Below are 25783 nucleotides of genomic sequence, written 5' to 3' on the forward strand. Positions count from 1 at the left end.
CAGCACAACACAACAGAGGCCAACTCTCTGCCCTCTTCATAGCTTCCATTCTAGTGAAAGGGGGCAGGCAGTAAACATGATGTATACATAAATAATTATCATAGTGTCAGGTAGCAATAACTTGTGAAGAAAAACTAAAACAAGTAAAGGGGATAAAGATTGGTAAAGAGCTGTTCGGGATGATGAAAAACTTCCCGATGTTTCTGGTGGTGATGCACAATGTTGTGGGTGTACTTAATACTACTGAATTGTACACTTAAACATGATGAAATTGGTGAATTTTTAAAAATTATTTATTTTTTTGAAATTGGTGAATTTTTATGTTATGTATATTTTGCCACAACAAAGATAAAAAGGATTAGAGGAGGAGTGTTACTGTAGCTAGGGTAGTCAAGGCAGGCCTCCTGGAGGAGGTGGCCTTTGAGCAGAGATCTAAATGAAGGGAATTAGCAAGCCTTGAGGATCCAGGGAAGAGCATGCCAGGTGGAGGGAAGCAAAAAGAAAGGCCATGAGGCTGGAGTGTGCCTGGTGTGTCCTAAGGACTGAAAGGTGACTGATGTGCCTGGAGCCCAGAGAGCAAGCTGGGAGAGGGGTGGGTGGCAGGGGCTGGCATGCCAGAGAGAACTTTGGATTAGGCTGTAAGGGCAGTGGGAAGAGGATGTAGGGTCAGGCAGGGAGGGACATAAATTTTCCCAAGGCCGTGAAACTCAGAAGCAGTGGAGCTGGCAATCCAAAATGTCCAGTCCCAAGCCCTGGGCACAACACAGCCTGGAGAGGTGTCTTGGCATTATTGCGTCCATGGGTGGGGGTTCCAGGAATTCCTGAACCCCACACGAAGCTCAGTTGTCCATGAGTGTTTGGGGGAAGCAGGTTCATTGCTTTCATCACAGTCCCAAAGGGGTTCTTAATAATCCCTACACTTAAGGTGCCTTTCTGCATATAAAGGAGAAAGATGGAGAGTTTTTGAGTATTGGACTCCTGAGGTCCAAGCTATGCTTTTAGAAAAATTACTTTGGCTATTCATCGCAACATTGTTCATAAGAGAAAATATTGGAAACATCCTTAATGTTCACCATGAGTGGCCACATTCATTATATTGTGGCACATCCGTCCATATACAGGAATACGATGCAGCTATAAAGACAAAGAGGAATCTCTGTGTGTACCAATATGAAATGAGTCCAAGATATATTTTTAAGTAAATGAAGCAAAGCGCAGACCAGGCTGTATAAAAAGCTTCTCTTTGTGTTTTTTTTAAAGGGGAGGGGGAAAGATTATAGATCTAGGTTTGCTTCTATATGCACAGAATATCTTTGGCAACATTCACAAGGAAGTAGCCAATGGAAACCTTAACTCATATGGGCTTTATGAAGATGTAATGAGTTAATATTATATAATTGCTCCAAAGAGTGCCTGGTACATAATAAGTGCTAGAGGAGGTTCTGTTGGATAAAATAAGAGGAGCTGTCTTGGGGACCGAAGGGGTGACTCGGGGTTGGGAAGGCACTTACTTTTCACCCAATGCTCTTAGGCACTTTTGGAATGTGATACCACAGGCAAACATTTCAGTATTTTTTTATAGTTAAAATTAAATATATCTGGATAGATAAAAGATAATCAGAGGGGGTCAGAGACTGGAAGGAGGTCCTGCCCAGAATCCCCAGGAATTAGCTGGAATTGGTCAAAGGCTACATTGTGTGGTGTGAAAATCAGGACTCGTGGAAACAGGGTGGGGGGGACACCCAAACAACCACACCCCAGGGCCACTATAAAAAGCACATTTAAAAACACCAGACTGGAAATGTTTTTTTTTTTTTTAATTATTATTATTATTATTTTTTAAATAGCAAAAGCACGTCCCCCCAGGAGGCGTGTTGCAGCTGCAGGGCCTGGGCCGAGGCAGTTCCCAGGTGATGTCAGGCCTGGCCTGGCGCCAGCCCTGGCCCCTTGGAGACGGTCTTGGTGGGTTCAGCTTGACTGTTTTTCCTTCCTGAGACTTGAGGACACCTTCCTGTCTCAAAGAAAGCAGCCTTTCCAGGGCTTTCTGAGAGTCAGGGGTGGGGGTGGGGGGCAATGGGCCTGGGCTGAAGGGGGAGGGAGAGGCGGGGGGGGGGGGGGCGGGGAGGGGGGGCCAGGGTGGGGGAGGCTGCCTCCAGGAGCCCAGTGAGTAGTGAGAGCAAAACATGGCCCCGCCTCCCTGACCCCATCCTCCCCCTGCCCTGGCTGCTGCCTGGGGGACCTACTGGGGTGGGGTGGGGTTGGGGGGCAAGAGACATTCCCACGGAGTTCCCAGCTGGTCAGCGCCTTTCCTCCTCCCTAAGCTCTGGGCCCATCCTGCTCTCCTCTACGGTTAAAGGCTCCTTGCCAGTATCTTCTGAGCTTCCAGGCCGCATGGGTTTTCTGCAGATGGGATGAACCACAGATCTGGGTTCGAAGCATAACTGCACTCCTAGCTGGGTGACCTCAGGCCAGCACTGCTTCTTTCTGAGCCCCGTCTGTGACATGGGTACAATGGGCCTTGCAGTGTGGCATGAAGACAGAGCCAGGCAGTGGGATGCCCCTGGGTCCTTTGGCAGGTATCTGCTGAGCACCTGCTTTGTGCTAGCACCGCCCATGGCACTGGGGATGCTGCAGCACCCTGGCAGTCGGAGGGTGCGGCAGGCAGAGGCCCTGGCCCGGCCTGGGGAGAGCCTTGAAACCTCAGCTGTAGTCCCCGGGCAGGAAAGGAAGGAGATGAGAGGATGGGCGTTAGACCCTGTGTGAGCTGGGGGAGCCACGAAAATGAGAACAGCCCCTGCCTCACTGGGGTGGGGAGCAGTAAATGGGTTACAAGGGCTCGAACCACCAGCGCAGAGGTGGTGCTGCTCTGGGTGCTCAGGGAGATGTGTCAGGGATTATCAGCTTATGTTCAGGGGGAGCCCTGGGGACCCACAGGTACCTCATTGCTCATCTGGTGCAGGGTGGGCTAGACGACTTTGCAGAGCCTCTCACACTTGGCAAAGCCTTCTCTGGCCTCAGAGCATCACCCCGTTTCCTCTACTCTCTCCCAGACACACAGGCACCCCATGACTTGGAAGCACCTGTCACATTGTTATTTGCTCAGAGCCTGTTTTTTTAGACTGTGGCCTCCACGAGGGTGGGCACCACAGCAGTCTTATTCTCTGATCATCCTTAGAGCCTTGTGTGGTCCACAGAGCAGGGCAAACACATATGACTAACTAACGGATTGATCCATCCAAAGCTGGTCTATGATGTCAAACTCTATCCTATGCCTTCTGACAAGTTTTACCTCCTCTCCGTGGCTCAGACCATGGGATCCAGAGCCAGTCTCTCTGGATTCACATCATGGCTATGCCACCACCTAGCTGGGAGGCCTTGGACTCGGTTTTTTAGACTGAGAAACGAGGGTGATGAACCTAGATTAAGTGAGCCCTATCAAGGTCACTTCCTCTTATGCTTATCTCTGCTCTGGGATGTGTCACCAGGCAAGGAAAACAGTGACTGGGACACATGGTATCTGGCTCTGGCTCATTTCTGACTCATTGTATGACGTTGGGGATGCACCTTGCCTGCCCAGGGCCTCAGTTTCCCCACTGGTGACCTAAAAGTCTCCAAGGAGATAAGTTTCAGAGGCCCTTCCACTGAGAGCCTATAGGAGTCTGTGTTTGAGCCTCTCCAGTTCTGGGAGCATCTGCAATGCCGGGGAGCCTGTGGAAGATGCAGGCTCTGGAACCCACCCCCAGACTCTGACTTCATCAGTACAGCCTGGGCCCTGGGCTCCTCTGGACACCCTAAAGTAAGGGTACAACCTAGGCTGTGTGCTGCCCTTTTCTGTCTTGCTCTGGAAGCCCAGGTCCACTTAGGGTCCAATGGGACCAGACGCACACCTGATGAGGCTATGTGGGGCAGCCAGGACACCTGCTTCAAATGCACTCACTTACCAGCTTCCCTGTGACCTTGATTATTTTTTTAAAGATTTTACTTATTTGTGAGAGACACACACAGAGAGGCAGAGACACAGGCAGAGAGAGAAGCAGGCTCCCTGTGGGGAGCTCAACGTGGGACTTGACCCCAGGACCCCAGGATCACAACCTGAGCCAAAGGCAGACGCTCAACCACTGAGCAACCCGGGTGCCCCTTGAGTAGATTCTTTAACCTTCCTGTACCTCCGTTTCTTATCTACAAAGTGGGGTGATAATAGTGCAGATTATTGAGTATGCTATATTGATTAATTGATGTTAAAGTGCACAGACCCAGAACAGGCACAGAGCAGGCTTTCAAAAAGTGAGGCATTTTTCCAAGCTTCGAGGCTCTGGGCACTAAGAAACAACTCCTAAATTCTACCAGCCTTCCCTCTGACAAAGCCCATCTGTCAAGCTACAAAACCCTTTTGGTCCACCACTAGCCAACTGCTGAGATGAGGAAAACCAAGGCCCAGAGAGGGGAAGATACCCAGCCCAGGTCACACAGGAGCAGCCGCCAAGCTAGCCCAGGCCAGGGCTCCTGCTTTCCAGCCGGTTCACCCTCAGCGCCTCCCTGGTTTCCAGGCCCTGCTGGCCTGCCCTCTGACCCTGGCCCCCTGGGAGCCTGATCCCAGGCCCGTGGGGTGTGCAAGTCTGGTCTGGATTAGACACGCTGAGAAGCAAACGCTGACCACCCCCCCCCCACCACCCCCACCCTGCAGGCTGCTGGGCAGGACCTGTGCTCACAGCTGCTGAAGCTCACAGGGACATAAATCACAGTGGCAGGAGTTCTTGGGGACTGGGACCACCCTAGCCTCCCAAAGGGCATGCGGGCCTGAGAGTCATGGGCAGGGATGATGCCTGGGTCCACTGGGGGCATTTTCTACCTTCAGTTGGAGCAGCTGAAGGGCGAGTCAGAGGGGGCCAGGAGACCATTTGGCTGGCCTCACATCCTTGTGGGCCAAAGTCTCGACTTTGTTCTAACTTTCCGTTCTGCAATCACTTCCAAACATCCAGAGAGGTGAAAATGCTGCAGAGAACTCCAATATACCCTTTACCTGGATTCACCAAGTTTGGGCAGTTTGCCACATTTTCTGTATCCTTCTCTGGCTCACACTTTTTTTTTTTTCTGAACCATTCCAGAATATGTCCCCTACATCATGTTCCTCTACCCCTCGATAATACTTCAGGATGTATTTCTTAAGCACAGGGATATCCTCTTACATTACCACGCTGAATTAGCAAATTCAGAAAATGTAACGTTGCTGCAGTACTTTTATCCAATCTATTGTTCTTACCCTGATTTTGTCAACTGTCTTCTATAGCATATCTCCCTACAATACCGGCTCCAGTTCAAGGTCATGTCCTACATTTTGTCATCCAGGTCTCAACTTTTGAGATCATATCCACATGAGGTAAAACATACGGTAACAAGAGATACATTCAACTTTACATGCATGTTCCATAAATTGAGATTTTTGTAAATCCTCTATGTAACGTTCTCACGATAGTGCGTTGTAACTTGTGACTGTACACGGGTGCCTAAGTTAGCCTGCTGAACCTACCACACATTTTGGAATTGTTTTGTGGTGTTCTTTAATCTAACAGGCACCTCATAAATTGGAAGGGGTTGAGCCAATGACAGGAGCTTAGTGCAGTGGAGAACTGGCTCAAGGAAGGGGCAATGTGTTCTCAGTCCTGCTCAGATCCAAATACTACATACCATGGCCCACTGCCGTCCTTCTCCAGGCTTTGAGTCCTTCACTGTCAGGGGTGACCTCTGAGGTCTTCCACTTCCAACTGTGAAATTAGGGAAGAGAGCACTGTGTGTCAAGGGGGACCTAGGGTCCTGGTGGTCCAGTAGGGCCAGGAATTCACTGGGGCAGGATGCTTCCTCTGGATTGGCTCAGTCAGCTCATTGTGAAGTGGTGGCCTTGGAGATGGTTTTTGCGCTGATGCTTCCTTTTTTTTTTAATTTTTATTTATTTATGATAGTCACACACACAGAGAGAGAGAGGCAGAGACATAGGCAGAGGGAGAAGCAGGCTCCATGCACCGGGAGCCCGACGTTGGATTCGATCCCGGGTCTCCAGGATCACGCCCTGGGCCAAAGGCAGGCGCTAAACCGCTGCACCACCCAGGGATCCCCCTGCGCTGATGCTTCTAGTGTCTAAGACGTTTTGGGTGGAGACTGGGACCTGAAATTTAAGCCTCCCCTTCATGGTCCCTGGTGGCCTGGCTGAAGTTGGTCACCTCCTCAACCCTTGGTTTCTTCTCTGTGAGCTCCTGTTACTCCTTTGGCTCCAAGCTGGTTCTCTCTCAGGGAGCCTTGGGGAGCCTGGCTGGGCCAACAGCCCGGAAGGTGGGAGGCGTGCACACTGGGGGCAGGGATGTTGGGCAAATGGGCCCCGGAGGTACTGGTCTGGGGTTATGCCTGTTCTGAGTCACAAGTGTCAGGCCAGCCTTGCAGCCCTCACCAAGGTTTGGGAGTTAATCGCACTACCTGGGAACGAAGCTCAAGGAAGCCCATAATCTGCAAAGTGCGTGGGATAGAGTGCTATGCAGCTGTGAACGGGTCTGAAGTAGCTCTGAACACTGAAGGCTTTCCAAGAGGTAAGGAATTTTTTTTGTGTACAGAATGGTATGTGTACAAGGCTGCCACTTATGTGAGAAAACAACGCTTATGTGGCTTGCCTATGTATGTAGAGACTGTCCCCACAGGAATCCTCAAGACCCTGATTTACAGTAATTGCCTCTGAGACCTGGAACTGAGTGGCTGGGAAGGAAGGGTGACGTTACTGATGCTTTATTCTCTTTTGTATCTCTTGAACTGAGGACTCTGTGAACCCTGTGTGAGGAGAGCAAGAAGGGCTCCCCGAAGCTCTTGTTGCACTTCCTGGTCTGCACGCGGGGTACACAAGTGTGTGCAGCTTGTGAAAACCTGTTGGGCTGTGTGCACTTCCCGGCAGGTACACTTTTCTGCATGTAAGCTAAACTTTGGGGGCAAGTTTTAGCTTAGCATGTTGTAAATGCTCGTTTAAGTGTCTGCTTTACAAAAACTCTGTAGGATAACAGTGTTAACTGTGGTCGTCTTTGGGATGGGTGATATTTCTAGGGTCTTGCAGCGTTTATATTTTTTACAATGGAAGAAACATAAGCAAAGAAACTTGTAAGTGCTTTCTCAGTACTAGAAATCAGGATAGAGCACTTCTAGAAGAACACACAGGAAAGTGTTCCCAGCCATTGCCTTCGGGGAAGAGACTGAGGAAGGTACTGAATTACTTACCCACCCTGTGCATAAATGGTCTATTAAAACCTTTTTAACCAGGCAAACCAAATAATGATCATTCTGTCCTAGCTATTCTTGCTGGTTAGAGACTGGCCCAGGGAGGCCCAGAGCAGAAGTCGAGCAATTTCTCTGGGGTCACCCAGCCAATCTGCTGGCAGCAGTGGGCCTCCAGCCCAGAGCACCCAAGTGTCTGCTCTGTCCCCACTCCTGGGTTTCCTGCCATTGACGAAGTCACAGTCCTTTCCTACGGCTTTGCCAGGGGCTGCCTGGCCATGGCCCTGGTCAGACACAGGGAGTACAATGTGCTTTCCTAATTAGCTCCCCAAGGGGGAAGCACGACTATACTGGGACAGGATAGGCAAGCCCAGTGTCCCTGGAACACTGGAAAGCGTGGTAGAGGGTGCTTGGAAAGCGCTGCCAGGCTGGACCTCAGCCCCTTGGGGCCCTCCTTCCTCCACTTCGCATACCAGAGAGGTTAAATGTGGTGGTTTTACAGCCACTCCAACCTGGACTGACCCCCTTGTTCTCCTGGGGCCTCAGTTTTTGTTTGCGAGGCAGATGAGGGTGGGTCTGGTTCACCACTGTAGTGTCTGGCACAGCACCTGGCATGGAGTGTGTGCTCAGTAATCCGTTCATCTGCAAAATGGGCAGCCCCACTTCAGGCTCAGTCAAAAGGCCAAATGCAGAGGGTGGTAGAGCAGAGTGGTTACAAGCATGGACTCTGGCCTGGCGCCAGTCAGTAAATGCGAATTAAAAGGGTTTGTTAAGAACATTTTTAAAATAGGCCTGAGTGGGCCCTGAGGAAAGGGTGGTTGCCTGGCTCTGCTGCCTCACCTGGCCCCTCTCTCCGCCTTTCCTTCCCTCCCACCTCCTGAGCCTCTCTGATCCTGGCCTCACAGGGGCAGTCCCAGCAGGAGAGCCAGGTGCACTTGGCTCCACGGACCAGCTGTTCCCATCACCACCTTGGCTGAATCCATGAGATGGGGAAACACCAGCTCTCACCTCGCAGGCCTGCTGGAGAGCCACTGGGGCTCTGGGGACTGGCACTCCATTCCAGGCATCTCTGGGGCAAGGGAAGTCTTTAGGGATGGACCTCACCTCATCATCATGCCACATGCCTCTTGGTCTCTCTGCTCCTCCAAATCATCTCAGTTAAAACGGGGGCAAGAATATCTCGTTAGCACATTTCAAAACGGCGTGCCTACACAGCCCTGTCTGTGAAAACACAGATAAGGGACGGGTTATGGTACAGGACGTTCAAGTGGAATATGCAGCTCCTAAAGGGACTGGCTGGCTACCCTTTACCTTTGTGTGCCGACTTAAGACGACAGCCAGTCTAGATCAGGGAGAGACATGCAAGGGGCAGAAAGAAAGGACAACATGCTACTGTTTGTGTAAAGAGTGGAAGAAAGTTCATATATATATATATATATATATATATATATATATATATATATATGTTAACATATATATTTGTATTTATGTTTCTGTATTTGTTTGGTTATTCATAGGGAATGGGACAGATTACAAAATCTGGTGGCTGAGGCTGCCTGCAGGGAGAGCTGGTGGCTGGAGGACATAAAGGAGGGAAGTTTCACCATATTTCTTCTTGTACCTTCTCACGTTTGAACCATGTGGATAAATATATTCCTTACTCAAAAATAAATAAAATTCAGATTTCTTGACCAACTGCACCAGACAGCTAACGGCTGTTCAAGACGACTGTGAAGTCTGCTTATCTTTTCTTGAGGTGGGTCCTCCTGCCTTCCCCCAGCCCCACAGCCTCCAGGGGGCAGGGCAGCACCTGTGGTAGAGTCTAGGAGAGGGGCTGCCTCGGGCCTCTGATGTCCCAAGTCCCTCCCTCAAGCTCCCCTTTCCCCTGTTTTCCAGCTGGGTACATCTTTTATTTAAAAATACTTTATTTTAAACCCACCAATTCTCTCTCTCTCTCTCTCTAACACACACACACACACACCCACACTCATTCACAGATATGCACACATCCTCTGTCACCAACAGTCTTTGTTTTTCCAAAAGCTCTGCCTTGTCTCTGACTAGCCAGGGCTGGGGCTGGCTGGCTGGGTCCTCACAGCTCTCTGGGGTGCGGTGGAGATGTCCCAGGGAGCCTGCCCAGTCATGGGCCCAGACCCTTGCCCCCTGGTCCCAACTTGAAAGTGGTTTGGGTTGGGCTCTGGGGTCTTCTCCCCTGTTCAACCAGTGGCTGACCTCTGGCCTCCTTCTCCAGGGTCCTGCTTGGAACAAATGCCATAGGGGACTAGGCTCATCTTCGCGGCACTCGGAGGGGGGCCACCCCCCTCACCTTCAAGCAGCTGCCCCCCAGGTCACGACGGCCACCCTGCAAGAGGAAAGAAAGAGAAAGTTCAATCAGGTCACCATGAACACTGGAACTAATCTCTGTGTCCAGCAATAGGGGACTTGATAAATAAATCACAGCCACAGGATGCCAGGGTGGCTTAGCGGTTAAGCGCCTGCCCAGGGCGTGATTCTGGAGTCCCGGGATCGAGTCCCACATCGGGCTCCCTGCATGGAGCCTGCTTCTCCCTCTGCCTGTGTCTCTGCCTCTCTCTCTCTCAGTGTCTCTCATGAATAAATAGATAAAATCTAAAAAAAAAAAAAAAAAAAAATCACAGCCACACAATAAAGTTCTCCAGAGCAGAAGGCCGAAGAGACTCTTCAGGACTGGTAGGGAATGATGGAGAGATAACTTCATTTAAGGACAAAAGCAAGAACTGAGTGGACGTCCCTGTGTGCTGAGACGTCTAGAGAAGGGCACGTGGGAAATTGCTAATGGGTTTCCTCAGAGGAGAGGGATTTCATGAGGAGGAGGTACGATAGGTGGGAGGGAGGCTTTTTTTCTTCTTTAATGCTATCTACTTTTTTTACCTTTTTCATTTCTTCCCCATGTAACTTGTTGCTTTAAAAAAACAAACACATTTAAAATCATAATATTTTACATTAAAGGGCAAGACAAATGAACCCTACCAGGGTCCTCCCCACTCCCTGACTGTATGCCCAGGGGCTTGCTCACCAACCTTTGGATTGGGTTGGGAGGAAGGCAGGGAGGCTAGAAATCAACCAGGATTTCTGGTCTCTCTGTCTTCATTCAGCGTGTTCTCTCTGCCAGGAATATGCTCACTGGCCCCATCTCCCTGGGAAAGTTTCTTTATTCCTGCCATTACCCAGCACTTCCAGGGACATTTCAAAAGGAGAAAACTTAGAAGGGGAAGATGGAGTCTCTTTTCGTTCCCCCACCAGGCTGGGAGTTGAGGGAGTGGTAGGGAAATGTTCTTCACTCTTTAGTCCCAGGTGCAGCCCTAAGCCTGACATGGAGCAGGTGCCAACTAATGCTGCTTGAATCAGTGGTGCCCACTGGAAGAGGAGCTAATGGTGGCAGCCCCTGAAGTCACCTGACCATCCCTACCAGTGTTCTGAGGTCTAACATGGGGGTATCATCCTCACTGTGGCCAGTGAGGTCACAGACATTAGTGCACCCTCTCTGTTGAGGCCTCCAGCCATTGAATGACTGGCCCAGAGGCACCCAGCCAGTTGGTAAAAGAGCTGGGCTAGAAATCCATGTCGTCCAACAGTCTGTTTGTTTCCAGGACACGCTGGTATCTGAAATCCTGCTGTAAATACTCACCCCAGTGAGCCTGGCTAGGAGATGCTAGGACAGGCATCTTTCTCAGCCATCTAGAGAAATAGCCAACCATCTGGGAGCTCTGCCCCCTGCCCCCTCCGCCCTGGGCCCAGGTTGGGGCAGATCCATCCAGATGTGAGCCCAGCCTCCCTCGAGGCTCTCCAGGCCCAGGGACAACGTGTTCATTCACAGGCAGGGCTATTTTGAGGGCTGAGGCCACAGTCCCAGCAGAGCCTGGGGCTTAGGCTTCTAGACAAATCTGGCAGGAGTGGCTGAGAAGGGGGGACAGATATGGGGGAAGGGGGTGTAGTGTCGAGGATAAAATACCAGCTTTCCACTCTTTCACTCTATGCCATCAGGGACAGGGGGAGCCACCTCTTCCCCAAGTCTAGCAGTCATCAGGAGACCCTGCTCTCATGCCAATGCTGGGACTGTTCACTTCCCTAAGCTTCAGTGTTCTCGTCTATGAAATGGGGACAAAATGATTCTACTGCCACCCCAAGGTGCAGTCTATTTCAGATGCAGCTGTGAAAGAGGCCTGCAGACTGCCAAAAGCACTTAGAAGGGGCCCCGTCTAGGCCCCAGCTTCTCTGTCCCCGAGGAACTCAGTGCCCGGGCTCTGAGAGGCACCATGATTAGGAGTTGGGCTTGAGTGAGACAGATCTAGGCTTCGATCCCTGCTTTGCCATGGACTACCTGTTGGACCTCAGGCAGGTGACTTCATCCCACTGAGCCTGTCTCCCCCTGTGCAAAGTGGAGTTACTGGGAGGATTATATGCATTCACATAGGTAAAGTCCTTAGTGTAGCATCAGGCACATAGTCAGCGTTCACAGATGTTCACAGAGTTATCATCAGCATCATCAGGTAATGGTACCTCCTTGCCACATCATGCTCTGTGCCACATCTGCTCCTGAGCCGTGTATACCAACTGGGGAGTGCCTTACAAGATGATCCTATCCAACTCCACCCCCAGCTGACAAAGCGGGAAATGGCAGAGACCAGAATCCCCCTTCCATCTCCCACTTGCTGTTTTCTTTCTTTCTTTCTTTTTCTCTTTCTTTCTTTTTAAAAGATTTTATTTATTGATTCACGAGACAGAGAGAGAAGCAGAAACATAGACTGAGGGAGACGCAAGCTCCCGTGGGAAGCCTGATGTGGGACTCGATCCCAGGACCCTGGGATCATGACCCAAGCTGAAGGCAGACACTCAACTGCTGAGCCACCCAGGCGTCCTTCCCACTTGCTGCTATTTCTACCACAGAGGACCACACTTAACCCCTCCTCAAACAGAAAGATACTACAGATTGCCTGGTGGTCCCTGATGACCTGTCCTCAGGCCAGCCGCGTGGGAGGGAAGTGGTGGCTCAGAATAAAGCAGTAGAGTCCAGGCCTTGGAGCTCTCCGGCCCCCAAGCCCAGAAGGGAGCCCCCCCGCAGTTACTCCATGAGAGAGTCAATTTTCTTTCAGTTGAGTCTTCGAGGGGCCGGAGCTGGCCAGGATCACCCCCCTCGCCTACTCCCAGAGGAGCCTGTGGGGGTGAGCATGGCTTCTGCAGCCAAATTTGGCTAGGTTCTTGGTCCTGTACACGGATCGCGGGGAAAGAGCCAGACCTAGGCGACTAAGTCCCTGTGATCCATGGGACAGGCTGCAACCAGCAGAGAACCCCCTGCCCCACCCCCACACCACTGTTGGTAGGGGCGCAGGGTAGACACAACTTCCCCAGGCCTGTAGGTACAGCTCCCCACCGCCACCTCTGCCTGCCCTCCCCGCCAATAACCTTTCCCACTTCCCAGTCGGGCAGGCCTGAGTTCGAGCCCTCACTTCATCATGGACAGCGTCTCTGGACCAGGGACAGCATCTCTCAGCAGGTGGGGGTCACCAGAGCACCATTTTCCCCCACTGCCACTGAGGGGTTTTGACCAGAATGCGTGAAGAGTGCTTAGCACAGGAAATCAGTGCCCGTCAAGACTGCATCCCCTCTGTGCTCTGCCACCTTCCCCATCTTCTCCTTTCCTTCTCTACATCATGTTTCCTGATGCCAACTCTTGTGGTGCCCTGCTCCTAGAACACCTTTCTCTACCCACTTATCTGCCTGTCTCTGTTCCCAAGCATCTGTCAGGAATGCAGCCCCTGGCTAGGGGCTTCCTCTGGGCTCTGACAATCCTCCCGCCATGAGAGTGCAGTATCCTAGTCTTCATCCCCATCCTCCTGCCCTGGCCCTGGCATTGCACTAGGAGCTCCTGACCGTGGTGGGTGGAGACCTACAACCTGTTTCTCTGGAAATGTTCTCAGAGCAAACAAAAGGTGACCATAGGGAAGATAAGGTTGGATGAACTGAAGGAACAGGTGAAGGGCAGTGAGAGGGCTATCGTTGAGGGCCAGGCCAGCCTTCACATCCCAAGCTGGATGCCTGAAGGCCCACCTGCCCCCACCCCCCACCCCCGCCTGGAACACTGGCCAGGGCCCGCAGCTGGGAAGGGCAGCATACGAGTCAGACAGAGCCTAAGACGACTGACTCGGAATCTGAAGCAGCCATGGGGGTGAGAGGCCAGGCTGGGAGTCTGATGAGTCAGAAGAGGGTGGTCTGAGGCCAGGACACAGAGGCTTCCCCAGGACAGAGTGAAGCAGGGGGCCTAGACAGCTGTAAAAACCAAAGAATAGGGGACTCAGAGACCTGACGGTCATCCCCTGTGCCCTTTCACTTTCCAAAAGGCTGTAGGTCAGTCAGGGACTCTCCCAGTCTCTATCTCCAGATATAAATGCCAGCTGCTGCAATCCAAAGAGGTTCCTTACTGTAAGAGAAGGCCAGGACAGAGAGGGAAAGGTGGGGGATGAAGCAGGCTCCTTGGGGTCGAGGCAGAAGGAGAACCAGCTTCCAACCAGGAGAGCCCCCTTGCAACCTTTGCAGCTACTCAGCCTCATCCGCACCCTACCAGACTGGTTCTCATCCTCATCTGGGACACACCACAGGAGTTCAACTCCAGCTCCTTCCAGCTGACTCAACAGTGATCTCGCCCCCACACTCCATCCCTTTTGGGGAGACTATCTTCTTAATGGAGCAGTAGGAGACCCCTACTGCTCATTAGCTGGCTACCTCAGACTTTCAGCTGGGGATATGTGTCTCTTTCTTCCCAGTCTCCTGCCCTTGGGTCAAGTCTCAGGATGGGGGACAATTATTTTACTGGTAGGGGTAGTTCAGGGCAACGCGGACCAACAAGCAACAGAACCTGCATTCTGGGAGCACCTGGGTGGCCCAGTGGTTGAGCATCTGCCTTTGGCTCAGGTCTTAATTCCTGGGTCCTGGGATCAAGTCCTGCATCAGGCTCCTTGGAGGAAGCCGCTTCTCCCCCTGCCTGTGTGTGTCTCTGCCTCTCTCCGTGTGTCTCTCATGAATAAAGAAAATCTTAAAAAAAAAAAAAAAAAAAGAAAGAAAGAAAGAAAAGGAAAGAACGTGCGTTCTGGCTTCCCTGGTGAGCACCTGTGAGCATGTGAGCACACCCCCCTGAGCCTCAGGTCCTCATCACTGATACACCGGGCAGAACAAGTACCTGCCAGAGAGTTCTTGCGAGTGTAAAAGAAAGGAGGAGGAACGCACGTCGCGCATGGGAAGCGCTTGATAGGAGGATGGATGGCCTTTCCAACTACTTCCTCACACTCTTTCCCCAGCACAGCTCCGGCGAGCAATCTCCGCTCCCTGGGCTCCCCTGCCCCACTTCTGGCTGGGGGACTTTGGGCGGGTGGCTCCGTGGCACACCAAACCCTGGGCTGGGAGCGCCCCAGCCCCGCCGAACTTCCTGCGGCTTCGCCCTCGCTTCACCGGCGCCTCTGCTGCTCTTCGGCTTCCCTAGGAGGCCCCGTCCCCCGCCGACCCCTGACCCCGCGGCTCGGGTCTCGAGGCTCCGCGCACTCACCCCTTTGCGCTGGTTGCTGAGGCAGAAGGTGCAGATGGAGCGGGGCTGGCGGCCGCCGTCGGGGGCGGCGGGGACCGCGCTCTTGGCACTGCCGGCCGCGCGGAAGCACGGCTGCCCGTCGTCGGCCGCGTCGCCCAGCAGCAGCACGTTGGCCAGGTGCGCGATGTAGCTGGACGCCAGGCGCAGCGTCTCGATCTTAGACAGCTTGCGGTCCACCGGCTCGGTGGGGATGAGCGTGCGCAGCGCCGTGAAAGCCGTGTTCACGCTCTGCGTGCGGTCCCGCTCCCGCGCGTTGGCCGCCTGCCGCTGTCGCACCACCACCACGGGGCCCGCGCCGCCGCCGCCGCCGCCGCCGCTCGCCCGCCGCCCGCCCCCGGGGCCCGGGCCGCGCCGCGCCGCCTCCAGGCCCTCGCAGCAGCCGAACGACTGATCGGACGCGTCGCTCTCGCTGCGGTTCTCCTCGTCCTCGCTCAGCAGCCGCACGTCCGGGTACAGCACGTGCGCGCCGACGGGGCGCAGCAGCGCGAACGCCATGGGCGCGGGGCCGCGTCCCTCCGTGCGCCGCGTCCCGGCGTCTGCCGCGCCCCGCCGTGCACTCCCGCGCGCTCCCACGGCCCCGCCGGCCGCCGCCTTATAGCCGGGGAGGGGCCAATCACGAGGCCGCCCCGGCGGGGGCGGGGCCGCCGCCCTGGCCAATGGGGAGGCGGCCTTGGCGCCCCGGCCAATGGCGAAGCGCCCGCCGCCCCCGTCCCCCAGCTTGAAAGCAGCCCGGGAGCTGAGTGGCCCGCCCTGAGGGTTCCAGGGCCGGGCGAGCGAGCCGGGCCGGTGTGTGCGGGGGCCGAGGGGTCCAGAGGGTCCAGGCGGCCCGGGTGGGGTGTGCCCAGATCTGGACTCCTTGTCCTCGCTCTAAGCCCGCAGGGACGCCCTCTTGACTTCAGTTACCTCGTTTGGGAAGGGGACTGCAGAGAAACCAGCGCAGGGTTTCCCCACCCTCACGTTCCGATGCTGTGGTTCTGCGGCTTTCTAGGGTCTGAGAATTGGGGAAGGGGGCTGGTGCGTGCCAGATTCCCGGCTTCCTCCCATTCTGATTCAGCAGGTCTGGAACGGGGCCCGGGAATCTGCATTGTGATGGTGGCCCTGGAGAACACTTAGAGAAACCTTGTAATCTTTCCGAATAAGGATTCCGCAATGTCACATCCTCAACAGCAAACTTAAAAAAAAAAATAAATAAAAAGACAAAATAAAACACACACACACACACACACACAAACCAGTAGCTTCATTCATTCACGTATTCATTTGACAAATATTTCTTCAGCCCCTGCTATGCCAGGAATGGTTTTAGGTCTGAGAATAGAGAGGTGACAAACTCTTTGCTCTCATGGAATGGACATTTTGGTTGAGGTCCTACTGTGTGCCAGCCATTGTGCTGGGTACTTTACTGATCTTTACTGCTCCTTGGTGAAGTTGTGGGGGAGTACCCCCAATTTACAGATGAGAGAGCTTTAGCTTTTAGTCTCACAAAAGGTGAGGGGAGGCATTAGCCCCAGCCCATCTGACTTCACTATCACCCCTGGTCCCTGTAACCTTCACCACCAATAAAACACAAATTGCTTTCCTATACTCTCCACAATCTCACTCTGTCTCCAAATCCATGCCCTCCTCCCTCCTTGGAATGCCCCCCCCCCCCCCCCCCCACAGAGGCATAGCTATCTTTCCTCATTTCCTTCCTTCCTTCCTTCCTTCCTTCCTTCCTTCCTTCCTTCCTTCCTTCCTTCCAGAAACCTTAGGTTGTTGAGTCTGACATGTTCTCCTTCTCAGGGACCCTGGGAAGAATTACTGAGCTGTTGATGGCAAGCTGGGGTCCCCATGCTGTGCCCTCTTCCCAGGTCCATCCTGTATCACTTGGCCTTAAAAATAACTTTCTCTTCAACCTGGATGCATCTATGTGGTAGAGAGGGCACAGGGAGTGAAGGTAAAGGGTTTCTAGAGGTGTTTTGGCTTGTTTTCTTTCTGGGCCTCTCAGCTTTCTTGAAGATGCCTCCCAGCTCTGCTACACTGCTTTCCCCTACCCCAGACCAGAATGGGGGTGGGGAGCTAGAGGGATTCCCTTGGCTGCTGGGGAGCAGCTCCTGATGTCTTCAGGCCCCAGGGCCTGTGGGAAGTTCTGTTCCCACACCTGGCTCCCCCACCCCTCCTCATCTGACCATGACCCCAGCCAGGCTGGGCTTTGGGAAGGAGAAGGAGCCTGCATGGCCCCCTCCCCACAGGGCTAGTCCCACACGCAGCCCCAGGCCAGGCTGCTGCTTCCTGAGCCGATGAGTTATTACCGGGAGATTTCCTTCCCTGTCTGCGCCTCCTCACAGGGGCTCCCGGCTCCCTTCACTTTCGCTTTCTCCCCCTTCTCCCCCTCTCTGCTGTCCAGCCCCCTTCCCATCCCAGCTTCTGGTTGGAGAAGCCAACGGGGGCATGAACTGGGCCCGGAAGCCGAAGCTGGGGAGGGCTTACTTGGTAGGCTCATTCATTCACTGGCTCCTCAGGCAGGCTTTGACACATGGGACCCTGGGAGTAAAATAAAACCATGAATGAGACTGTGTTGGGCCTTCTGCAGCCAAGAGGGGAAGGTGAGCTGTAAACAAAGAATTCCAGGACAATGTGGTGGGAGCACGCCACACTCCTGCATCAGAGAGCCCTTGGGGCCAGCCCAAGGGTAGCTGCCTCTAGGAGTTTTGGTTTCCTGCTCTGAAAACTGGGAATAATAATAGCACTCATTCCTCGGCCTGGTGATGGTTACAGAGTTCATGCCAGGAAAGCCAGGGCCTGGCACATATCAAGCACTTAACATGTGAGAGGAGTTTGTGCTATAGTTCTTAGGGGCTTGGCCCAGGTGGAGGAGCAACCCATGGCCTGCAAGGGTTTTTGACTCTGCTCTCAGCCTCATCCCTGAGAGTGGGGATGGGGCTCTTGCCACATTCTTAGTTGACCCACAATAGGGGCTCAGCTGCCATCCTCTGTCTGCTGTCTCTCTGCTCCAGCCACACCAGCCTCCTCGCTGCCTGTGGAGCCCACCTCTCCCTGGGTTTGCACCACCCCCAGATATCCCCATAGCTTGGGCCCTTCTTCCTTCTGATCTTCCCTTAAATCTCACCTCTTCAGGGAGGCCTTCCCTCACCACTGCCCCTACCCACCCATCCCCACCAGCACTCCCATGGCTCTCCCTCTCCACCTCACCCTGCTTTCCTTCTTTCCACAGCAAAACTGCTTACTGCTTTTATTTATTTGTTAGTCATTCATCTGCAAATATTAATTGAGCACCTACTATGTGCCAGGCACAGTTCTGGGTCTGAGGAATACAGCAGTGAACATGCTACATATTTAGTTGTCTCCCTCCACTAGAGTATAAGTGTCAGGGGGTCAAGGACATGGTATTTTGTATTTTGTTCATCTCATTTCCTCTCTATCACAACCTTCCAAGGTAGGTGGTGTTATGATTCCCAATTTTCAGGTGAAGAAACTGAAGTCCAAAGAGCAGGGAGTGACTTCCTGGGCTGGAGGGGAGGTCAAGTCATTCACACTCCTTCCCTAGCCACACAGCCTTTCTGGCAGCCCAGAGGTATATGAGGGCTGAGTAGGAGTCCATCGGGTAAGAGGAGGAAAGTTTTACAGGTTAAGAGAATAGTTGTTGGCTCTTGCCTTCCTGGTGAGGGCACCTTGGGCATCCATCCCCCTGAAACCTTGGAGTTCCTCCGAAGCACCAGCTTTGCACCTCCCTCAGCCTTTGCCCCAGTTGTCCTCCCTGCCTGGAGGTCTCATCCCCTTTGCGTCTTACCAACAATGCTACTCCTCTGCCAGAGTTAGGTGCAGCTTCTTGGTGAAGCCTGCTTTGCTCCTCCTCTTCCACCTTGGTGCAGAGTCTGGCGTGTTGATCACACTGTATTTTCACTTCTCTCCCTTTGTCTCTGATTCTCCACTCTCATTTCCCGACCCACACAGGGCACCCACTTAATTTATTTTTTTAAAGACTTAATTTTTTTTTGAGCACTATTAAGTTTACAACAGAATTGAGAAGGCACAGAGATTTTCCATATTCCCTTTGCCCCGCCACAAATAGCTTTCCCGTTATCAACGCCACTCACCAGAGTGGTACATCTGTTACAGTTGATGAATCTATGTGGACGCATCATTCTCACCCAGAGTCCACAGTTGATTTTAGGATTTATTCCTGGTATATATTCTGTGGGTTTGGACAAATGTTTATAATGACATCATTATCATACCATCATATGATATCACACTGACTATTTTCACTGCCTTAAAAATCCTCTGTACCCCGCCTGTTCATCTACATCCCATCCCTGCAACCACTGATCTTTTAATTGTCTCTGTAGTTTTGCCTTTTCCAGAATGTCATATAGTTGGAATCATATAGTACCTAGCCTTTTCAGATTGATGTCTTTCTGTTAGAAATATGCACTGAAATTTCTTCCATGTCTTTTTGTGGCTTCATGATGCATTTTTTAAGCATTGAATAATATTCCATTGTCTGGATGTATCACAACTTATTTATCCATCCACCTACTGAAGACATGCTGGTTGCTTCCAAAGTTTGACTATTATGAATAAGGCTGCTATAAACATGTGTGCAGGTTTTTGTGTAAACATAAGCTTTTTTTTTTTTAAAGATTTTATTTATTTTTTCATGAGAGACACAGAGAGAGGCAGAGACATAGGCAGAGGGAGAAGCAGGCTCCCTGCGGGGAGCCTGGTGCAGGACTCAATCCCAGGACTCGGGGATCACACCCTGAGCCAAAGGCAGATGTTCAACTGCTGAGCCATGCAGGTGTCCCTAAACATAAGTTTTCAACTCCTCTGGGACATGATTGCTGAATTGTGTGATAAGAGTACGTTTAGTTTTGTAAGAAACCATCAAACTGTCTTCCAAAGCGTCTGTGCTTTCTTGTGTTCCATCCCTATAGATGAGAGTTCCTGTTGCTCCATATCCTTATCAGCGTTTGGTGTCAATATTCTGGGTTTTGGTCCTTCCAATAGATGTGTAGTGGTATCTTATTGTTTTAATTGGCATTTTCCTGATGACAGGTGATGTGGAGCATCCTTTTATGTGCTTAATTGCCATCTGTGTGTCTTCTTTGGTGAGGTGTCTGGTCAGATGACCCATTTTTAAACTGTGTTTTCTTTTTGTTGAATTTTAAGAGTTCTTTGTATATTTAGGATAACAGTCTTTAACTGAATGTGTCTTTTGCAAATATTTTCTTTCACTCTGTGGCTTGTCTTGTCATTCTCTTGACAATATCTTCTGCAGAGAAGAGGTTTTGATTTTAATGAAGTCTAGCTTATCAATCATTTCTGTGATGGATCATGTCTTTGGGGTTAGATCTAAAAAGTCATCACCACACCCAAGGTCATCTAGGTTATCTTCTGTGCTGTCTTCTAGGTATTTTATAGTTTTGTGTTTTACATTTAGTTCTGTGATCCATTTCGAGTTAAATTTTGTGAAGGGTGTATGGTCTGTGTCTAGACTCATGTTTTTGCATGTGGATGCCTAGAGTCCAGTTGCTCCAGCAACATTTGTTAAAGGGACTATCTTTGCTCCATTGTATTGCCTTTGCTCCCTGTCAAAGGTTAGTTGACTGTATTTATGAGGGTCTATTTTTGGGCTCTCTATTCTGTTCTGTTGATCTTTTTTTTTGGTTATTATTATTTTTTTTTAAAAAAGGATTTTATTTATTTATTCATGAGAGACAGAGAGAGAGGCAAAGACACAGGCAGAGGGAGAAACAGGGCCCACGCAGGGAGCCTGATGTGGGACTTGATCCTGGGACTCTGGGATCACGTCCTGAGCCGAAGGCAGATGCTCAACTGCTGAGCCACCCAGGCATCCCATTTTTGGTTATTATTCTGCCATTATGATGCTGTGGCAATTATTGTAGTTTTATTGTAGTCTTGATGTTGGGCAGAATCGATCTCCAGCTTTGTTCTTCTTTAATATTGTGCTGGCTACTCTGGTCCACTAATATTGTTGATGCATGTCTTTGTTTTTTTTTTTTTATGCATGTCTTTGAATATGCATGTTTCCCCATAAATTATGTGGTGCTGATTTGTGTTGAGTAGGTTATTAATGAACAGAAATGGTAGTTTCTACAGATCTGTTTGTTGGGTTGTTTTGTTTACTCGACACTGTGCTCTGTGTGCTGAATCTAACTGGAGTCCATTGCTTCTAACCCCTGCTTAGTACATATGGTGTGTGCGCACCTACCATGCCTCCTTCTCCATTGCCTTAGTGATGGACACTATGGCTACCTCTAACTTCCGTCTCTCTAAGCAAAGCTGTGATGGACTTCCGGTGCACAACTCTTGTGGACTCCTGTGTGTATTTCTCTGAGATAAACACCGAAGGGCAGGATTCCTGGGGCAGAGAGAATACACATAGCATAACTGCACTCCCAGTGGGCATGAGGGACCACCTTCCCCATATCATCCTGGGCACTTGAAATGATCTGATCTCTTGATTGATTGATTAAAGATTTTCTTATTTATTCATGAGAGACACACAGAGAGAGGGAGAGACATAGGCAGAGGGAGAAGCAGGCTCCCTGAGGAGGAGCCTGATACAGGACTTGATCCTAGGACCCCACGATCACGATCTGAGCCAAAGGCAAGATGCTCAACCACTGAGCCACTCAGGTGTTCCTCTGATCTCTTGTTTTATTTTTAAAAAATATTTTATTTATTAATTCATGAGAGACACACAGAGAGAGGCAGAGACGCAGGCAGAGAGAGAAGCAGGCTCCACACAGGGAGTCCGATGTGGGATTCCATCCCAGGATCCCAGGACCCCGCCCTGGGCTGAAGGCAGGCGCTCAACCGCTGAGCCACCCAGGTGTCCCTGATCTCTTGTTTTAAACTGCATTTCTCTGATGACAGAGAAATGGGTTGCTTTCCATCTCGTTATGCTTGCCTCCTCCACTAGACTGTGAGTTCTCCAGGGCACAGATGTATCCTAGTATCCCAGGCCAGAGCTTGGCACACCGTGGGCAACAATGAATATTGTTGAATGAATGAATGTGTGAAAAGGCTGATACCCAACCTCCCACACCTACTTTATACCTAGATGGTGGTACCACATATATATATGCTTGTGCGCAGGTGAGGAACACACAAGAAGGACAAGGCCATACACATCAATCTACTTGGGGAAGAAGATGAATGGTAATATTTATGGAGGGCCTATTTTGTGTCAAGAACTCATAGATGTATTACGATCTTAAGTTCAGTTAGGTGAGATGGAAACATATTTCTCTGTCACATTCAAAACGTTTGCAGGTCTGGCGCTCTGTGCTGTGGTATCCAGTGATCCCCGTTTCCTGGTACTCAGCCACTGTGTAGACCCTTGCCTCACTGAATCACTTCTGACTTGTGTGACCAGAAGAATTTGGAAGTGATAGTATGTGCCTTCTGAAGCTAGCTGATGAGAGCCTTGAGCCTTGGTCTCTTGAATCACTCACTCTGGGGACAGCAGCCGCCCGGTGCTGAGGATATTCAAGTTGTCCCGTGGAGAGGCCCATGTAAAGAGGTCCCCAGCCCACAGGCTGCACCCATGGGCCACCCCTGTGAGTAAGCCTCCTTGGATGTGGATCTTGAATTCTGACCCAAAGGAACTGTGAAGGAAGGCAAAGGTAAGAAAGAAAGGCAAAGCCAGATAAAAAATAATAAATAATAAATAATTTTTGGTGTCGTAAGCCTCTAAGTTTAGTGTCTGTTGTTGTGCAGCCTTCGACAACTAAAGCAGATGGTGTCGGGGACCCAGGCTCTGTCTGTCTTTCTGCTCCATCGTACATGGCCTCAACCCCCTAAGTTGTCCCTTGAACCAAAATGGCTGCAGGGGCTGTTCTGCCGGCTTCCTGACCGGCAAAAAGGAGAAAGAAGTGAAAGAAGGAACAGCACACTTCGCCCATTGAGGGCACTTGTCTGGGAGTTATAACCCCACTTCTGCTTTTGTCCTGTTGACCAGACCTTGTTATTTGCCCATAAGCTACTGAAAAGGAGGCTGGGAAATGTAGTCTTCACTGTGGGTGGCCACACATCCAGCTGAATACTGGCTTTCCGGGAGGAGAGAAGAGAGGAAGACTAGATACCAGGAATCACCTAGGGACGCCTGCCTGCCGTAGGTGCATCTCTGGAGATAATAGAGCATCATGTGATGGAGTCAGCAGACCCAGGAGCCTGACTGCCTGGGTTTACCTCTGCCACTTCCCAAAGCTGTAGGATCCTGCAAATGGTACTAAGTTTTTCTATGCCTCAGTTTCCTCTTCTGTAAAGCAGGGATCCTCCTAGAGCCCACCTGGGGAGGGGGGTTGTGAGGACAAAGTGTAGCCGTCCTGGCGCACGGCATGTGCTGTGTAAATGCTAGCTGTTGTCGTTAGTTCATCTCTGCAACATGCTTTCTCAAGGTCACACAGTCACTAAGCAAGGGAAGCAGAATTTGGCTGGGTGGCCATTGCCCCCAAGACCCAGGTCAGCACCTGGCACGTAATAAGCACCCAGAAATATCTGCTGCATGAGTGTGTTAAACAAACATTTAGACTGTCCTTACATAGAGATGCCAGGTTTTGTTTTGTTCTGTTGTTCTGTTCAGGCAAGTGAGAAAGCTCCATGGACCTCAGTCATGTGGTTCCCCTGGCATGGGGCTGGTGTCTTTGATTCCACCACTAGAACTCAGCCCCTCAAGGACCCTCCAGGCCATCATTTTCAAGAGGGAATTCCTGGGAGCTATTGTTCTGGAAGGTGCCCAGTGTTCCATGATTTAAAAGTCTGGGAAGCTGCATTTGGCATTCCCCCTTCTAGAGAGTTGTAACACTTTCACATGTTAAAGGCTCTGAGAAATCCCGCGGTGAGAATCAGCTATTCAGGCTTCATTCCAATCTGCATTTTCTTGGCTTATTTGACCACAGACCTTCCTACCCAACCCCCCTCCACATCCCACACGAGACACCTAATAGAGAATACGGGTTAGCAGACATTTCTCCAAGCTATTATCAGTGATGGCCCGCCTCAGTGTGAGTGGGTATCCTCCTCTTTCTTGACAGCATGTCTGATAGGAGCAAGGGGGGAGTAAGTATGGGGGCGCTGGTTACCAGCCAAAGTGGGGTTATGAGGGGGGACTTCAGCCATTTTCCCAGAGCCCTACTCTCTAAGGGACACTAAAACGTCATTGGAAATGTAAAATGTTGGGAGAAAAAAAAATGTGTTTCCTGGCACTTCTGTGAAGGGAAGTGCAATGAAGATTTTAATATTATTACTATTACTATTACTATTATTATTATTATTGGATTGCAATATGCCAGGCACACTCTTCTAAGCACTTGGGTGCATTTTCTCTCTTTTGCCTTTTTCTTTTTTTAGAGAGAGAGAGTGGAAGGCAGGGACAGAAGGAGAGGGAGAGAGAGAATCTCAAGCAGACTCCATGCCCAGCATAGACTCCAACACGGGGGCTTGATCTCGCCACCCTGAGATCATGATCTGAGCCAAAATAAAAAATTGGGACACCTAACCAGCGGAGCCCTGCAGATGCCCTATATTTTCTTATTTAACCCTCAGAACAGCCTCATGAACTAAGTACTGTGAATAGTCTCATTTACAGAGGAGTAGACTAAGGAACAGAGAGGTAAAGTAACTTGCCTAAGGTCACACAGCTAGGGAACAGACAGGAATATTTTGAAAAATTGCTTGTCAGGCTCCTGGGTCTGCTGACTCCACCACATGATGCTCTATTATCTCCAGAGATGCACCTACGGCAGGCAGGCGTTCCTGCCTGAAGATGAGGAGAGAAGAACCCTTCTTCAGGGTAGTTTAAGCTCAGATGCTCACAAAACTCTGATCTAGGGAGGAAGGGCCTGTTAGCTGAGGTACTCTGATTTTGTTGAGTAGGGGATGCAAGTTTGGGGCCAGAGTGGAGTTGCTGAATAATTGAAGGGAAGCAGATGCAGCCATGCCTGCCCTCCTTCAGCTCCATGCCTCCAAAGAAATGTTGGGTGGATGCTTAAAGACCATGAGGTTGAAGGAAGTGCTGAATAATTTAGCCTTCCTAGGTTGGGCCCAGGTGCTAAGTGACCCAGATGATATAGAAGAGCAAGATGATGCTAAATGACTCCATTTAAGGAGTCTTTAGAAAATTCAAGGAGGCCTATTGAAAATCCTCAAAGCCAGCTGTTGGGGGCAGGGGCCTCATCCTGAACTCAGCTGCTGACTGTGTCCTTGGGGAATTCTCCTCCCCTCTGCAAGCTAGATAGTGGGAGAGGTGGGGGGACTGATTGGGGAGTGACCCCCAGAGAACACTGACATTGGCAGATCTTACTACCCCCATTCCAGGCTTGGTAGGTCAGCCCAGACAGTATGATTTTAGAGAAACAAGATCAGTGACCCAGAGCACTCTGGAAAGGCTTCCTGGATCAAGGGGGATCTAAGCTACCTTAAACAGAAATCCCATGATAAAAATATGTTTTGTTTGGTCTATCCCCAATGGTCAATGGTGATGCTGGCACAACAGGTGCATTTGCAGGATGCTCTCCCAGGTTGGCATGCAGACACCACTATCTGCCTACGTGATATCCAACCCCTCCTCCTATCCATCAACAGAACCCCAGTTTGTCCAGGGCAGCAGTGGATCTAGCTATACATATTCCCTTCTCAGTCTTCCTTGCAGCTGGGGCAGCCATGTGGCTCATTCTGGCCAATGAGATAAAAATAGAAGTTCCTAGGGAAAGGACTATTTCCTTAAATGAAATTACAGAGTCTCCCAAGAAGGTTTGCCCTTTACCTCAGCCTCTTCCTGCCTGGAATGGAGATGCAATTCCTGGTGGTATAGCAGCCAACTTGGTGCCATGAGGATGAGAGTCACATGCTAAGCATGGCAGGGTAGAAATCCAGAGTGGCCAGAGTCCCTGA

At 51.0% G+C, this 25783-nt stretch overlaps 1 protein-coding gene across 1 annotated transcript; it reads right to left on the minus strand.

Moving 5' to 3' along the window:
• Positions 1-9152: 9152 nt before the first annotated feature.
• TCF15 (transcription factor 15) lies at positions 9153-15425 on the minus strand. The gene is made up of 2 exons (XM_072736175.1): positions 14822-15425; positions 9153-9607 (listed from the first exon to the last, which is right to left on the minus strand). The coding sequence occupies exons 1-2, from the start codon at positions 15353-15355 to the stop codon at positions 9533-9535; spliced, it is 609 nt and encodes a 202-aa protein (XP_072592276.1). The 5' UTR covers positions 15356-15425; the 3' UTR covers positions 9153-9532.
• Between the last annotated feature and the right edge of the window lie 10358 nt (positions 15426-25783).

The sequence above is a fragment of the Vulpes vulpes genome, chromosome 14 (assembly GCF_048418805.1).
Source record: "Vulpes vulpes isolate BD-2025 chromosome 14, VulVul3, whole genome shotgun sequence".
Taxonomy (NCBI): Eukaryota; Metazoa; Chordata; class Mammalia; order Carnivora; family Canidae; genus Vulpes; species Vulpes vulpes.

What these genes read in the sequence shown, in the direction of transcription:
- TCF15 (XM_072736175.1), bottom strand. Translation starts at nt 15,355, where the DNA reads ATGGCGTTCGCGCTGCTGCGCCCCGTCGGCGCGCACGTGCTGTACCCG. An exon ending in TCAGCAACCAGCGCAAAGGG is followed by an intron (nt 9,608 to 14,821) that starts GTGAGTGCGCGG and finishes TTCCTCTTGCAG; the next exon opens with GGTGGCCGTCGTGACCTGGG.